The sequence below is a fragment of the Meleagris gallopavo genome, chromosome 20 (assembly GCF_000146605.3).
Source record: "Meleagris gallopavo isolate NT-WF06-2002-E0010 breed Aviagen turkey brand Nicholas breeding stock chromosome 20, Turkey_5.1, whole genome shotgun sequence".
Lineage (NCBI taxonomy): Eukaryota > Metazoa > Chordata > Aves > Galliformes > Phasianidae > Meleagris > Meleagris gallopavo.
Genome location: NC_015030.2, coordinates 9,729,755 through 9,744,190, shown reverse-complemented (window position 1 = coordinate 9,744,190; position 14,436 = coordinate 9,729,755). Strand labels below are relative to the sequence as shown.

At 41.9% G+C, this 14,436-nt stretch overlaps 1 protein-coding gene across 1 annotated transcript in view; it reads left to right on the top strand.

The window, feature by feature from the left end:
- Positions 1 to 7,986, top strand: part of UTP18 (UTP18 small subunit processome component) — a 9,192-nt gene extending 1,206 nt beyond the window's left edge. The window contains exons 2-15 of the mRNA XM_010721685.2: positions 4 to 30; positions 144 to 271; positions 369 to 464; positions 983 to 1,062; positions 1,274 to 1,359; positions 1,932 to 2,057; positions 2,826 to 3,000; positions 3,311 to 3,411; positions 4,645 to 4,735; positions 5,034 to 5,157; positions 6,014 to 6,188; positions 6,606 to 6,748; positions 7,179 to 7,235; positions 7,856 to 7,986. Coding sequence (XP_010719987.1) covers positions 4 to 30; positions 144 to 271; positions 369 to 464; positions 983 to 1,062; positions 1,274 to 1,359; positions 1,932 to 2,057; positions 2,826 to 3,000; positions 3,311 to 3,411; positions 4,645 to 4,735; positions 5,034 to 5,157; positions 6,014 to 6,188; positions 6,606 to 6,748; positions 7,179 to 7,203 — 1,377 coding nt within the window. The 3' untranslated portion in view covers positions 7,204 to 7,235; positions 7,856 to 7,986. The remainder of the gene's footprint in view (positions 1 to 3; positions 31 to 143; positions 272 to 368; positions 465 to 982; positions 1,063 to 1,273; positions 1,360 to 1,931; positions 2,058 to 2,825; positions 3,001 to 3,310; positions 3,412 to 4,644; positions 4,736 to 5,033; positions 5,158 to 6,013; positions 6,189 to 6,605; positions 6,749 to 7,178; positions 7,236 to 7,855) is intronic.
- The last annotated feature ends 6,450 nt before the right edge of the window (positions 7,987 to 14,436 follow it).

Below are 14,436 nucleotides of genomic sequence, written 5' to 3'. Positions count from 1 at the left end.
GAGCTGCTGCAGCGCCTGGCCGGCCCGCAGGTACGGTTCGGACGGGGTGGCGGCTTTGGCACTGCGGGGCGGCGCGGCCCCGGTTCCCCTGCGGGAGTTGAGCGGCCCGCCCCGCGCTCAGCGCCCGTCCCGATGCGTTTCAGCAAAGCGCCGTGCGGAGCGGGGCACGGCCGGGCCGCTCCGGCCATTCGGAGTCGGAGAACGAAGCCAAAGGAAGATCCCCGTCTAAAAGGCCCGTCTGGGTGGATGAAGATGACGAAGCCGAGGAAAGGTGCGCGCAGGGCACAAGGCGGCGGCCGGCCGCGTCGGAGCGGCTGCGGATGGCTTCCAGTGCAATGAGCTGTGCGGCTGTTGTGTTCTCGCTCTAGGGTTGACATGACCCACAGGTACAGGAGGGAGCTGATGAAAAGCGATGCCGAGAAGACACTTACTAAGAAAAAGCTAAAAGCACGACTTGAAGAGCAGTAAGTTCATTGACGCTTTTGTAGTAAAGTGTGCTAAGACATCTGTGGATGCACACAGCATTCTGAGTCCCTTTGGTCTTTTCCCCCTATGAACTGCTTCAGTCCTGGAGCCGTTCTTGCACTCAGAGGCACTCTTCAGTTAGTGCTTCTTACGGCATTTATGCAATCTTTAAATCCAGAGTAATGCTGTTATTTGTTTTGTTTTTTTTTAAATCGACTTAATGCTTGTTTACTAATTAGAAATTATTCCATAAAGCATCTGAGGTGACGTGCTGTTTTTTAGTTGGGTGATGGAAGATGTTAATGTGTGATACATAAGAATGACTGAAGCATGGATAGAGTTGGATGCCACAGTAAAAATTCAGATCTGCTGGGGTTGCATGGCTATGCAGTGCATTGCCTAAAGAAGTCATCTTGCAGAAGTGTAGCAATCTCTTGTAAGTGCTTACCAGGTAGAAAGAAGTGACTTTGTTTGTTAAACAAAGTGTTCCTTTCTTCTCTCCCCTTCCTCTTGCTAGATTTCAGCAAGCTATGGGAGGAGTTCCTGCATGGGCTGATAGAGAAAACAGGAAGAAATCCAAGCAAGCTACAAGTGATAGTAAAGAAACCTTTTACTGCTCTAATGTGACTTGCTGTGCTAGTCTATTCAACTTGTGGAAAAAAGACTTGTTTTTGGTGTTTGATAAGTCTTTGTGTGTATAAAGCTGGATGGTCAGCTTTATTCTTTCTTTTGGTGTGTTTTGTTTTTTCTTATTTTTGTTCTTGTAGGGAGTTCATTGAGCTTTCCAGTATGCTCTGTTTTTAAATAGGTGGTAGTGATGAAGATGATGATCTGCTGTGCAGAACTGGCAATTTCATATCAAGCTCAGAATCCCTGCCAAGAGGTATTTTGGAGGTAAAGGCAAGCCTGTAATTGCACCTTTGTTTGGTCTGTGAACATGCTTTGATTTCATTATTGCTGTTCAGGCAGTAAAATTAGCTCTTACACAAATGTCTTTGTTCCTGTAATTGTAACTTTTAGATATTAGTGCTTCAGAGAAAGTGGGTCCTTCATGTTATGAAGGCATGAAACAAATTGAGATACGTAGGAATTATTTAATGTACTCTTAAATAGCACTTTGGAGTAAGATTTCAATCTCTAGGGGGAGGATGGAGTTCTCCCATGACTGGGTGATGAAATGGTTCTTGAGAAGGGAGCCCTCAGATGAGTGTTTCTTTCACTATCTCCTTTACAGCTATTTCAGATGAGCAGGAGTGCAAGTAGTCTCAGCTAGCCTTCCTTCTGACTTCATCAGCAGGCTGACCAGTTTTATGCCTACCCTGCTGTACTGAAGCAACTTAGCAAACTTACTTTGTTTGTCCTGCTGGTGTCAAACTGTTGAAAAGTCATTGTAGGCATCAGCATAACCAAATGTGTAAACTGTTGTTTTTGTTTTTGTTTTTTTTTTTGCTTGATCTGTGTCCTAGATGAAGAGCTGCTTGCCTGCTAATCAGGAACGTCTTGCTGATGGAAGACTGTCAACCGTGCAGTTCCATCCATCTGCTCAAGTTGTTCTGACTGCTGGCTTCGATCGATCAGTGTCACTCTTTGAGGTGAAGAATTTTAACTCGTACAATGTGGATGTGCTCTTAAATGGAATACTCCTTTGATAAATGTACTGGAAATACCTTGGGAAGATAGACTCTCTTTTCACTGTTCCTATGATGGTTTGCACACGAGGCCTGTAATATCTATGGTTAGAATGGAATTAGCTTGGAGTTTTCTTGGAAGATTTCCCTGTCTTCATACCAACTATCTGCAAAATATAGGCAAAATAGTTTCATCATCTGTAGCTGAAGAGTAACAAGGACTATTGAGGTTATGTTTCTTATTTTTAATTAAATTGTTTGCAAACATTATATTGTGAGGAGCTCTCTGCTTATGTTTACAGCTGTAATATTGCTCAGAAATCCTTGGGGGGGTTGGAACGGCTGTGTTGTAGGAGGAAGTTTCATATCCCAGCTCTATTAGGAGCTTGATGTTGCCTAGTATGAGTGAAGTGGTCAAAGGCACAAGCTGAGTGTGACATCTGTGAGGCTGCAGGAAAAGCATATTAGAAATTATAGTTTATTTGAATAAAGCATGGGCAAGACAGTAAGGACAAGGGGTTTGAAGTATGTCCAGAAAGTCTGGGAGAGCCTCATTTACAGGGTGAGGGGTGAGAGGTGGACTGTTTGTGGATTGGGAAGGGAAAGATAAATGCTTTCAGCTGGGTACACTTTTTATTGTTTCTCTTGTACTGGTGAGTTGGTAAGAATTTTTCTCTGTAAAAATACTGGATATGTTCATTAATGTGATAATCTTTTAATTTTTATTTTAAGGTTGACGGCATAAGGAATCCAAAAATACAGAGCATCTATTTAGAGAGTTTTCCAATCTATAAAGCTCGCTTCAGTGCTGATGGAGAACAGGTTATAGCCACTGGTACTCACCATAAAGTGTTCTACGTGTATGACATGATGGGTGGAAGTATTATTCCTGTACATCAAGTAAGAGGTAAGTTAGTGATCTAAGTGTCTCAGTGCATTTAAAGCTGTCCAAAGTAGCAAGTGCACGTGGATTTGCTTTAAAAGGAAATGTAGTGAGTGCTTGGAGGTAGTGATGCCTATTGTTTTACTATGGTCCGTTCTAGTTTCTTTGATATAACCCCAAGTTTGTGTAACGTCTAACCCGTAATGTTATCTTGTTAGCACATCACAGAAATGAAAAGGTGGAGTCGGGTCTTACTTACGTTCATTGTAGGCCCGAAGTTCAGGCAAGTGAGTAAATCACACCAATATTAAGTTCTGTTTCACTCATTTTAAAGGTATGGAGGAAAAACTTGTCAAAAACTTTGAAGTCTCTCCAGATGGATCGTTTATGCTTCTCACTGGAACTTCAGGATATCTTCACTTGCTGTCAATGAAGGTGGCTTTTTCCATAATTCATGTAGTTTCAGTTTCTTGGTATCCTTTTCCTTTTGAATCTGGTTGCTTGCCTTTTGATCTGAGAAGCAGTGCAGCTTTTCAGTTAAAACAGGTGTGACGTACTGTGACAGCCTTTGAAAGTGAGCTGTTCTATGAACTAACTGCAACTATGGAAAATGGTTTGGGGATGTCAGACAACTTTCTTTGATGACGTTCTTTTTGGGACTGGTGGTGGAGTGAAGTCTAGAGTTTCCTGGGGGTGTTTTTTGGGGAGGGAGACGGTGGAGGGTGGGTTACTGGAAAAAGCTATTTGTCAATGATGTGTTACAACTGATGGTATAAACACTGTGCTGACAAAACCAAAAGCCTCAGCATGGGAACAAGAATCTGAGGGTGGAAGAAATGTAGGACGTGTTTTTTGGGAATAATGTTAGTGTGTGTTGGTGTACCGTGGTCATGAATCACTCCATCTGCTGTGATTCATAGGGAACCTAGATATTTTTTTAATCTACATTTTAAAATGCCACATGATGGCAGCTGCACTTGTTTCAAACTTGGAAATAACTAGGAAAAACAATTTCAGTTCCCTTTAGTATTGAGATCCCTCTGTGAGGAATCAATGAGCATTTATTGAACTGGCATCAATTGGGTAACAATAAATTGGTTGACCATGAGCTTGTGTGCTGGGCTCTGAAAACGCCGGTATGTTCTTTTAATGCCAAGTTACTGTGGCTGACTTAAGGTTTGTGTGGGACAGGAGTATGGAAGCAACTTTCCTACTGACCTTACCGTTTCATAGCACATCTGAAAGCATCAAGGATTTGTTGAATGTTGCCTCTTAAGACAGAATTTTGTTAATTTCAGCCAAAAAAAGGAGGGTGATAAAATGCCTCGTCACGCCTCTTAACCTGCATTGTCTTGGTCTGAATGCTCATTGCACTCATGTTTCAAACAAAGCCAATGCTTTGCTTAGGTGATTAGGTGAAGCTGAAGGATACCAGTTCCTTTCTTGTAATGTAGAACTTGTCTTAGCTGCTGGCTGTCTGACATTATGTTGTGTGATAATGCTGCCGCTTCAGGCGAAATAGCACAAAACTGGATGTCTGTCTTGAATTTACATACAGATATTTCAATGTAGACTTTAGAGATGTGCTTTAAACAGACTCAGGAATACCTCAAGCCAGGAAGGGTTGAAATGGCAGATTTGGTCACCATTATTGATTTCCTCCTATAGACAAAAGAACTGATCAGCTCTATGAAGATAAATGGAAGAAACGCCGCATCTGCTTTCACTTCAGACGGCAGTAAAATATATAGCTATTCCAGTAAGTGCTCTGTTTAATAGTACTAATTGTAATTCCATTGAAATTGCTTAAGTTTTTGTAAATCAGTCAATGTTGTACGAAGTTAGACCTCATCTGACCTAGAAATCCTAGCAGGTGATCCATTATTACCAATGAACTGTTCTAGTATGCTCTTCTTTTTTTGAAAACGGACAAAACCTCCTTATTTGAAAGCTGTATATAAGTTAACTGTCCTTCTGAAATCTATTCTGACAATTCTGACAGATCAGTGTATGTTTTGTATGCACGAATTCTGTAATCTTCTCTATTCTGCAAATAGAGGAAGGTGAAGTTTTCATCTGGGATGTGAGAAGCAGGAAGTGCCTGCACAAATTTGAAGATGAGGGCTCTTTGGAAGGAAAGTGTATTGCAATTTCAAGAAATAACCAGTATGTGGCGTGTGGGTAAGTGAGTAACTTAGGTGATTTACTTTCTTCCTATCTCACTTTTGAAGCTCTTCAGAATTTGTGTCTGGTAAGAGTGTAGGAAGATAGAATGAGTTTGGTTTTAATAAAGTTATAGTAGAAGTGAATAGATGAATGTTGCTGTTTCTATGATAATCATTTATTTTGTTCCATGTACATATCAATTACCATACATGCTGAATACTGGTATTGCTCTTAATATGTTACTATTGGCATGCAGTGATTTTAGCAGTTAATTTTGAAATTACGCAGCTGAAATCACACAGAGTGAATTTCTGTAGTAAAGTGTCAATTTGGGGCCTCATTTCTTCCACATTTCTAGTTTACTCTCTTCTGTGCTCCTACTTTGATTGCTGTGAGAGAGCATGTTAGCATTTATAAAGATTTTTTGACTCCGACAGTTGCAGCAACAGAGCCTGAATATTTCTTCAGAAAATATTTCTGAATTAATGGTTGCTAGCAGCTAGCGTGTCAGTTCTAACAACTAACTAATGTTTAAGTACAGTATGCATTTTCTGAGGAAAAACTTTAAGAAGCTTAAATGACTACAGACGTGATACTGAGCTCTCTCTGGTTTGAATTTGTTGTACGTAAGAGATTGGTGTACCAAGGATCACCAACTAAGAGTCTGTCTCTCAACCCACCCATCAAACCCCTCTACTAAATCCTGATACAAACTCTAAAGCAAAACACAGTCTTCAAAATATTGTTACAAACCACACTAAGTAATTACTTGCTGATGATCTTTAAGTTGACTATTGGCCACAGATAACAAGTCAAACGTGTACCATAAACGCTGTTTCTCAATATGGATTTTGTTAATTTCTCATTGTAGTTCAGTTTCTGGAGTTGTGAACTTGTACAGCACTGATGTTTGTCTCAAGGAAAATCGTCCTAAGCCAGTTAAAGCCATAATGAACCTCGTTACCTCTGCTACGACCGTGACCTTCAATCCTACCACAGAGATCTTGGCTGTGGCTTCCAATGAAGCCGATGAGGCTGTCAAATTGGTATGGTCAGCTTCTTTTCTCAGTGTAACACTGCTTGTGTCTTCTTTTAAAAAAGTGAGTGCAATCCTGCTGACGTGGTCAAACTGATTCCAAGTGGGTACATGCACTACAGAATTTGCTTGATTGGAATGTGTATGGGGTGCTGTACCTATATCAGAAAATGTTGGGTTTTTTTTTTCTTGGAGAAAGTTCTTAAGATAACCTTGTAGTCTAACTTAATTCTTTTTTTTTTCTCCTCTTTTTTTAAAATGTTCTTGTTTTGTTGCTGCAAATACAATACAGTTCTTAATTTCCAGCATCTGTTACCTGTAACAGTCTTTCTGGGTGGTGACTTTTCCTTGCTAAGAAATTTTGTCAGCCTTGACAAAATTCTGGGTATTTCCTACTTGATGTGACTAACTATATCTTTCTTAATAGGTACACATTCCATCATATACTGTATTCTCAAACTTCCCAGTGTTCAGAAGAAAGAAAATTTATCTTACTCAATCTATGGACTTTTCTCCTAGAAGTGGATTTTTCTCTATAGCAAACAACAAAGGCAAAGCTTTGTTGTATAGGTATGTACTAAGTTTGGCTGCTCAATCCCAGATAACATATTTATATTCAGTAAGATGATGCAGATGACTGTAAATGGTGAAATTTGACTGCTTGATTTGATTTTTACTCGCTGAGTTAACGGTGTGGCACTGAGTTCCCACTCTGGCAGTTTTTTTTCTGGTTATTGACTATGCGCTACTGCAGACGTGCCTGTCAAAAGTGTTATTGTTCCTTGCTGAATAAAAGTAGGAAGGAAATAGCAGATAATGGGTGGTTTTTGCCATTTTGTTTTCTTTTTAAGCTTTTACTATGTCTGTATTTCAGATTAGTAGTAGTAGTAGATTACTGGAAGAATACTCAGTGCTACTAAATATTTATTGCTTGTTATATTATGTGTACAACAGGTTACTGAGAAGCTTTACATCCATCTCAACTGTGTTTTTTCTTCAGGTTGAAACATTATTCAGATTTCTAGAAGATCCAGGAGAAAATAGACTAGCATCTCAGGTAAAAGTAGCACTCAAGCTGTTCACAGGATTGTCTTGGCATTTCTTCTTATCATTCAGCTACCTCCACCTCATCAAAGGTGGCAACAAGAAGTTCTCAGTGTGTAAAAGTGAAATGGTACTGTCTGGGTTAACAGAAAATGTCCATTACAAGGGACAGGCTTGTTTGTTGAGCTCGGCTTTTCTAATAATGCTCTTAAGGGTGGTTGATAATTCAACCAAATGTGCCCAGACCTGTTGACAACTGCTTTAAAAACTTGTAAACATTAAAAACAAACTCCTGAGCAGTGATGGTAAAAACATCTGTAGGCTGCCTTAAATTGGCCCTGTTGTGTGGGCCATGACTTCACAGGTCTGTGTGAAAATTTAGGTTAATAAACAACTGAAATTTTAAGCGTAGCCTGTGAGAATTTTTGCCTTTTCATGGGAAACTGGAATGTCCTGTAGCCTTGTCAGAAACACAGTAGTGCTGTTTGACCTAAAATCTGTTAAAGGATGGAAGCTCAGCCCATTCAAACTGAAAGCTGGTTCATCTTCTGTGCGTTAAGCTTATGTAAACTGTTGTGATAGGTAAATGTTCTGAGCATGCTAACAACATTCTTTGTGCTGATCCTTCCCCAGGCATTGTAACCTGCAACTACAAGTATGCTGACAAAATCAAGCAAACCACTTGCAATGGAAGTTGAACAATATTAATATAACGTCTGTGATTTGTGAATGTTTTTTCTTAATAAATGTACCTGATAAATTTCCAGGCGAGTTCTTTCAGCTTTTTTCCTATGTTTTGTGTGCACAAAAGCTCACATTAAGCTGTGAGCCCAGACAAATCTGACTATAGATCTAATTGAGATGGAAGTTTTGTCAAATTTCAGAAATCTGGAAGCTGGAACTGGTTTGTACCTTCACTAGAGGGCAGCACTTAATCACTTGGATGCTTTGTATGTATAATAATATGAATGTAATGATCAGTTTTACCTGAGAGAGCCTCACGAGTAGGGTTTTGATTGTAGTTCTTAAGAGTCAGTCTTTTTTAATCCTTTCTGTACTTCCCTGTTAGCTTTAAGTAGTATGATATAATCCACAAGACCATTACATCTTTTTTTCTTGGAATTCTAATGACTTTTAAAAGGGTAGGCTTTAAAAATAGGAAGCTATATTGTCTTTTATCAGTCCCACTTAAGTAGCTGTTTGCTTTAGTACCATTGAATCTACTCCTAGTTGGCTCTGCTCCTCTTCTCCCAGTGTGTCTTCTCTGCACTTTTCCTATAAAGAAATAATCCTGAATCTAGCAACTAAAAGCTATGGAGTGAGTCATTAACAGGTCTAGAATTTGCACTCAGAATTATGGGGTTCCTGGCCTTGTTAACAAGTCCAGCAGTTTCTGATGCTTTTCTCCATCCATCCAGCTGATTTCTGGTGAAGGTAAGAGGCTGAGAATGGAGGTGAATGGAAAAAGTGTTTTCAAATAACGCCAGGAAGGAGAGTTTAAACATTTTTAACAAATTCTGTGATGTAAGCTGCAAATATTCACCTCTATAATGAGTTGGGGAAGAGAAACGCTGAAGAACAAGAAGTTTTAACCTTTGCACTCAGTATCTCTTTGCTATTGTAAGAATTGTGATTGTGTCTTCTGCAAAGCGTAATTTGCAACTCCACCCAAAATGGAATAGTGAAGATTTGCCTTTCGAGAGATGAAGGAATCCTCAAGGTGGTTGTGCTGCTGTTTGTGAGGAGTTATGAGTAATGGCACTTCCACACGCTGGCCAGATTCCTGGCAGGTGATGCTATTGCAAGAAGTTGATGTACTGATGCGTTGCAATGGGACACAATTACCACACCTGAGCTGTTTGTGCCAGTTTTCATCTTACTTTGAAAAATGCAGCCTTGTCCATTTGCTATGTGTTAATAGTACTTGTGCTTCTGACCTATTTAAAGCGTTGGTATTTAATTCCTTTTTTCCTAGCGTGGCTTTTTTTTCCCTGACATTGCTCAGCTGAAGTTCTTTTAATGAATTATTTCTCTGCTTTTCCTCTTTTGCCATTCTCCTTGGCAAAATAATTTTTATTGATGTGACCCATTAAATATTTATCACCGTAGCCTTTCCCCTTCGGGCTGTGATCTTGTCCAATTTTGCAAGCTAAAGGCAATTAGTCTTGTGCTTAGAAAGGAAATCTCCAAGAAAAAAAGCCTGCCTGATGGCAGTAACACTGGTTACTTAAAAGTTGATCAGCTTTGCTACTGACTGTCTTGAAGCTGCTGTTTGCCCCTGTTCTCAGGGCTGGGTTTGGGGTGGAGGCGGTTCAGCAAAATCTTAAAGGACTGAAATTTCTTTTTCTGTGTCTCATCCAATGCTCAGGAGTGCTGTGCTGAGCTACTGGGGAAGCTGCCCCTGTCAGTCTTTTCCTTGTGGAACTGTTGCAGTCCCTACATGATTTTTCCAGTTGAAGGGGAAACTCTTGAGATTTGCCTCCTATGTTTAAGTGATGTGTGGGATCTGATCTCATAATGAAAGGGTAACTTTACAGGTGGTGAGGGATCGGGTCATACACAGGTTATAGTGCAGTTAAGCAGAGCTTTAACATTTCATGTAGTTAAACTTCTCGTGCAGAACTGTGTGGTTTTGGAGCGTGAGTTGTTGAAGCTTATGAAAGCCTCTCTTCAAATTTGGGGCTTTAGCCAATAAATACTCTTTCCCGTTGTAAAATGGGATTATCAATTTTATTGCTGTGTAGCTTTTTTCCAGGTGCTATGACTCCTGACTGATCCTTCTCAAGGGTTGTAAAGTTGTCATGTTTCTAACATTCCTCAAGGTATTTGAATAAAAAAGCAGTGGCCATAGACCAGTGAATGTGCAAATGGTCAGAAGTGAACCCAGGGTTTTGCTTCAAACTCATTCTGTGTGATTAATGTAATAGCAACTCATACTTGCTGTCAGTACAATGTCCACTTAATCTCTGAGCAAAGGAGGTCTGCTTTCAGCATCCTGAAGTCTAACAGGGATGAATTATGGAAAGCTGTATTGCCTACTGCATGGAAGCCTAGGAGGACTTTAAGACATGGAATGGCATATAGCAAGTGACACTAGGCTTGTCTCAAGGATGGGGGGCGGACTGCAGAGGTGAAGTGACATTCTGAGTTAGGATGGGGAATTTAAGCTTAGTTTCTTGATTCCCTGTCACTCCTAAAGCTGCAGACTAGCCCATCTCATTACAAGTTTTGCCTTGCTCTGTTTTTCACATGCACCTGCTGTGTCCTTTCTTACTGCCCTGCAGTTCCTGATGGTACTGTGTCATTCCTTCTCCAATCTGCCCTCTTTCTGCCCATATTAAAATGACTCTGCTGATGAATACGGTACGTAGACTGTGCACAGTTCTGTGAGAACAGGCACTCGGTGTTTCCAGCTGATGTGCAGCTTTGGGAGGTGTGGCAGAGGTGCACACCAACGCTCAGGTTGGTGCAGGAAAGTCAGACTTGTGCAGAAATCCATCGGTTCCTGTGGTTCTTCTGGGAGTCAGTGAAGAGGCAATCCGGGAAAATGGGGGAAAAGATAGGGAGCCATCTAAAAATAATTACCTTAATTATAAACATACATAAATATCCCACTGTCTTCATGTCTAATAATGCTCAAACTGCTTTTGAACAGAGAATTTTTATTTGTCTGAGATCCTAGACATTTTGAGACCATCTGTCTTTTCTTTGTATGTGAGAAATTAAGTCAAGCCTTTAAGTGCTATGCAGCAAAATTCCCCCTACATCTCTGAGGTTTTTTACACAAGGTGAAGGAGATCAGGTGCTTTCTGGTCAATAAAGCAAATTCCAGTGACGTTGGAGGTATAACTTGGCCTAATAATAAGGATAGTGAGCAGCCCAGCACTCAGCAACATGTCCCAAAGATGCTCTATGCCAGAGATAGAGCGTGATGATCTCTATAGCCCACATGGATGCTCTGCAGCAAATACAAGAAATAAAATTAAGTAGTATTCAGTAATACAGTCAGAATGATACTTACTGCTAAACTATTTGATTAATACTGTTGCACACTCGGAGGACCTCAGTAAACCAATGTCTCATAAGGACTTGGAGTGCGGCGGGGGCTGGACTCCTCCTGGCTCCTCTCCATGAGTTGCTCCGTCCCTTCTGAGCTTTGCCTTTTCCTCATCTCTCCTCTGATCTTCCACGGTTTTCTGGCCACCTCAGAGGAACCCCTCGGAAGAAACTGAAGTAAATCTGCAGCTCAGCCAGTGCTCTTAATCTAAAAATATGAGGTGCATAATTGCTGGTAGCGCTCATAGCAATTTTAAATCTGTGGAAAGTTAACCAGTGTTTTTAATGGAGCTACTTTGCAGCTAGATGATGTTCCTGATGAGCGTGTCATTGCTTCATTAGGTTTCTCCCCTCCTTGTTTTCCTGCATTTTGTCAGCAGACGATTGCTTGCTCTCAAGGACGTGGCTGGAGCTCCTGTACCATGTCTGCAGTGCACCCATGGCTCTGGTCCCTCAGCTGAGCACCTGTGCCCCTTCCACCCAAAGACCACTGGGAAGGGCAGGGAAGAAAAATTGCAGAAAAATATATATATTTTTTTAAGGCAATGATTTTGTATGCTTATGTATCGCGGTGGTGGAAATGATGAGATTGATATACTCCAGACAGTAACTTATCCTTCATTAACTTTATTAAGCAAAATTGCTTCAGACTCCATAAATACCAAATGGCAGTCTTTGCACACAGTGCCAGCACAGCATTTATGAGCACCATTAACAGCGGAGCGCGTGGCTGTGTGTGTGAAGTCACACTGAGCATCTCCAGGTATTTATCTGCTGAATTCCTGGGGGCTTTTGAAGGAATTCATGTGTCTGTGCATTGTGTTATCATGTGTATGAAGGCCTTATTCTGAAGTGTTTACCTGGTGAAATACCAGCTGGGTGTTGCTGTGTAGATGGGGGCTCATGGGGTGTAGTGGACATGCTGAGTCAGGGCCTGAAGAAGTGATGGAGCAACTGGTGGGAAGGCAGGGCCAACCCAAGGGAGTTCAGCTGCATGCAATGAACCTGATTGACTGGAAGGGATGGAGCCAGGATCCTCCTCAGCCCTCATTTAAGGGCTGGCAGTGGAGGTGAGGGGGTCTTGCTGGAGATTCCTGTGTACCTGTGGCCTGGGTCAGTGGATTCTTGCCTTTGTTTCTGTGTCAACATCTGCTGTATTTTAGCATATCTTCACTTACTGCAGCCTAGGACTTTGCTGCTCTGCTGTCTTTGCTGTTTACTGTCAAGTTACAGCATTATATGGAGTCATGGCATTGGGTTGCAGAACCCCTTCGCTTTGGGATGCTGAGCATTGATGTTCTGGCTGGAGCCAGTGCAGTGGGATGTGTCCATGCTGGAGCTCACTCCTTCTGCACTTATCAACTGGAGCACTCGTGGAATTCTCCACCTGAGGTCCTTCATGTTGGCTGTTCACCTCCAGATGAAGCAGAGTTTCAGCAGGTCTTCTCAGAAAAAGTGAAATGCCTTTGAAATGGTGAGACCTCAGCCCTGGGGCTGTGTCTGGGGTCACAGCTGCTGCTCTGCCCCAGGGCTCCCTGGCCCAGCCTCTGCGTGGGGTTTGGCTCTCCTGCTCCTGATAGCATTTATTGCAGAGCTAAATCTTTTTAGTTGTGATAAATTTGGCCTTTTTTTCCCCACATCTCAGATCACTTTCTGAGATCTCTTTATTTTTAATATAACTAGCACAAGTAGGATAGAGGCAGACAGCGAGTTGCTGCACCCTGGGTGACACTGACAGCCTTTGATCAGCTTCTGTGGCTCAGGATAGTCGTTCTGATCTGGGCTGTTGCTTAAAGAAACAACTTTTTAATTACCTGAGCTGGCACTCTGCTGCTTGTGAGGGGAAAACCTCCCAGCCTTCCCTAGTGGTGCCCCTGTGGTGTCTCAGCATTGACAGCATTCTGGTTATGGCACAGAATCTGAAGTGTATTTAAATCCTAAGGATAGTCCCAAGAATGTGTATGTGTACCAAGAGTGGCTTGGATTTTTTCCAAAGTTTGTGCAAGGTTTAGTCTGTAATAACGAGACAGAGTGGTGATGTACTGAGGAAGGGGTGGGAGGCCTCAGCACGGCTGTGAAGGGGAGGGCTGCCTGCCTCCTTGTGCTCTTGCTCTGCTTCCTCCCTCTTCACAAATCCAACTCTTCTGTGCCTGTCCTTCCTTGTGGGAAATCCCTTTGGCTTTGCCCCAGACTGACTTCCCATGTATATTCTTATCGTGCTTAAAGATAGGATCTCCAGTGCGAAGTGAGGTCTCCTGCCCCAGAAGGTCTGCAGGGCTGTATTTTAGCAGAAATCAATCCGGTTCTGCTGTTTTTATTTCTTGTTGCGTGGGGCTATGTTGATCTCTCCTGCTGCTCAGCCCACTGTGAGTCTACAAAGTCGTTTGAAGAGTGCACAGGAGGGTTTTTAAAAAAAAAGTAAGAATCTTCCAAAAATTTAAAATGAGCAGGTTTTGTGACCCAGCAGATTCATTCAGAGGGAATCAAGTGCTTCATGGCAGAGGTAAGACATCTGATGAACAGCTCCAGTACAGAAGGGCAAATGATGTCAGCTTCATTTGGAAGTAATTGTTTTTGTACGTGGCTGGCATATAAACCATGGTACTCTGATGCTACTGCAGCCTGGCACTACAACGTGTTCCTTGGTACAAATAGGTGCTGAACACAGATGTCTTCTTTTAGTATTCAAGCAGCAGCATTTCAATGGCACCTAATTAGCTTACAGATAGATACAGCCGTTAGAGAGGAAAGTATTGTAGAGCAGAGATGTCTCTAAGTATTGCTCTGCAGCCCTCAAAGTGTTGGTGTGTTCCTGGGGCAGGTGTGTGGAGAACGGCTAGTGGCCCCAGAGCAGCCCAGGGGGTTGGTTCTCTGGGGGAATTTCTGCTTGGTGGATGGAAAATAGTTGCTGTTTGCTGGCTGCCAAAGCAGCTCTTAGCTCTCAGTCTCATGCTGTGCTTTAGCAGACTGGTATGCTTGTACAAAAAAGCACTGATCAGCTGCTGCAGTGGAAGCCTGGAGAGACAAGATGCGAGAGGGCAGCAGATGTTAAAATGCCCATTTGTCCTCCATTTGCTCACTTTGTCTTGCCTTTTAGTTTGTCATTTATGTTTGTGTGGTGAAAGATGTGGGGCCAGGCACGGTGTTTCTAGGAGAGC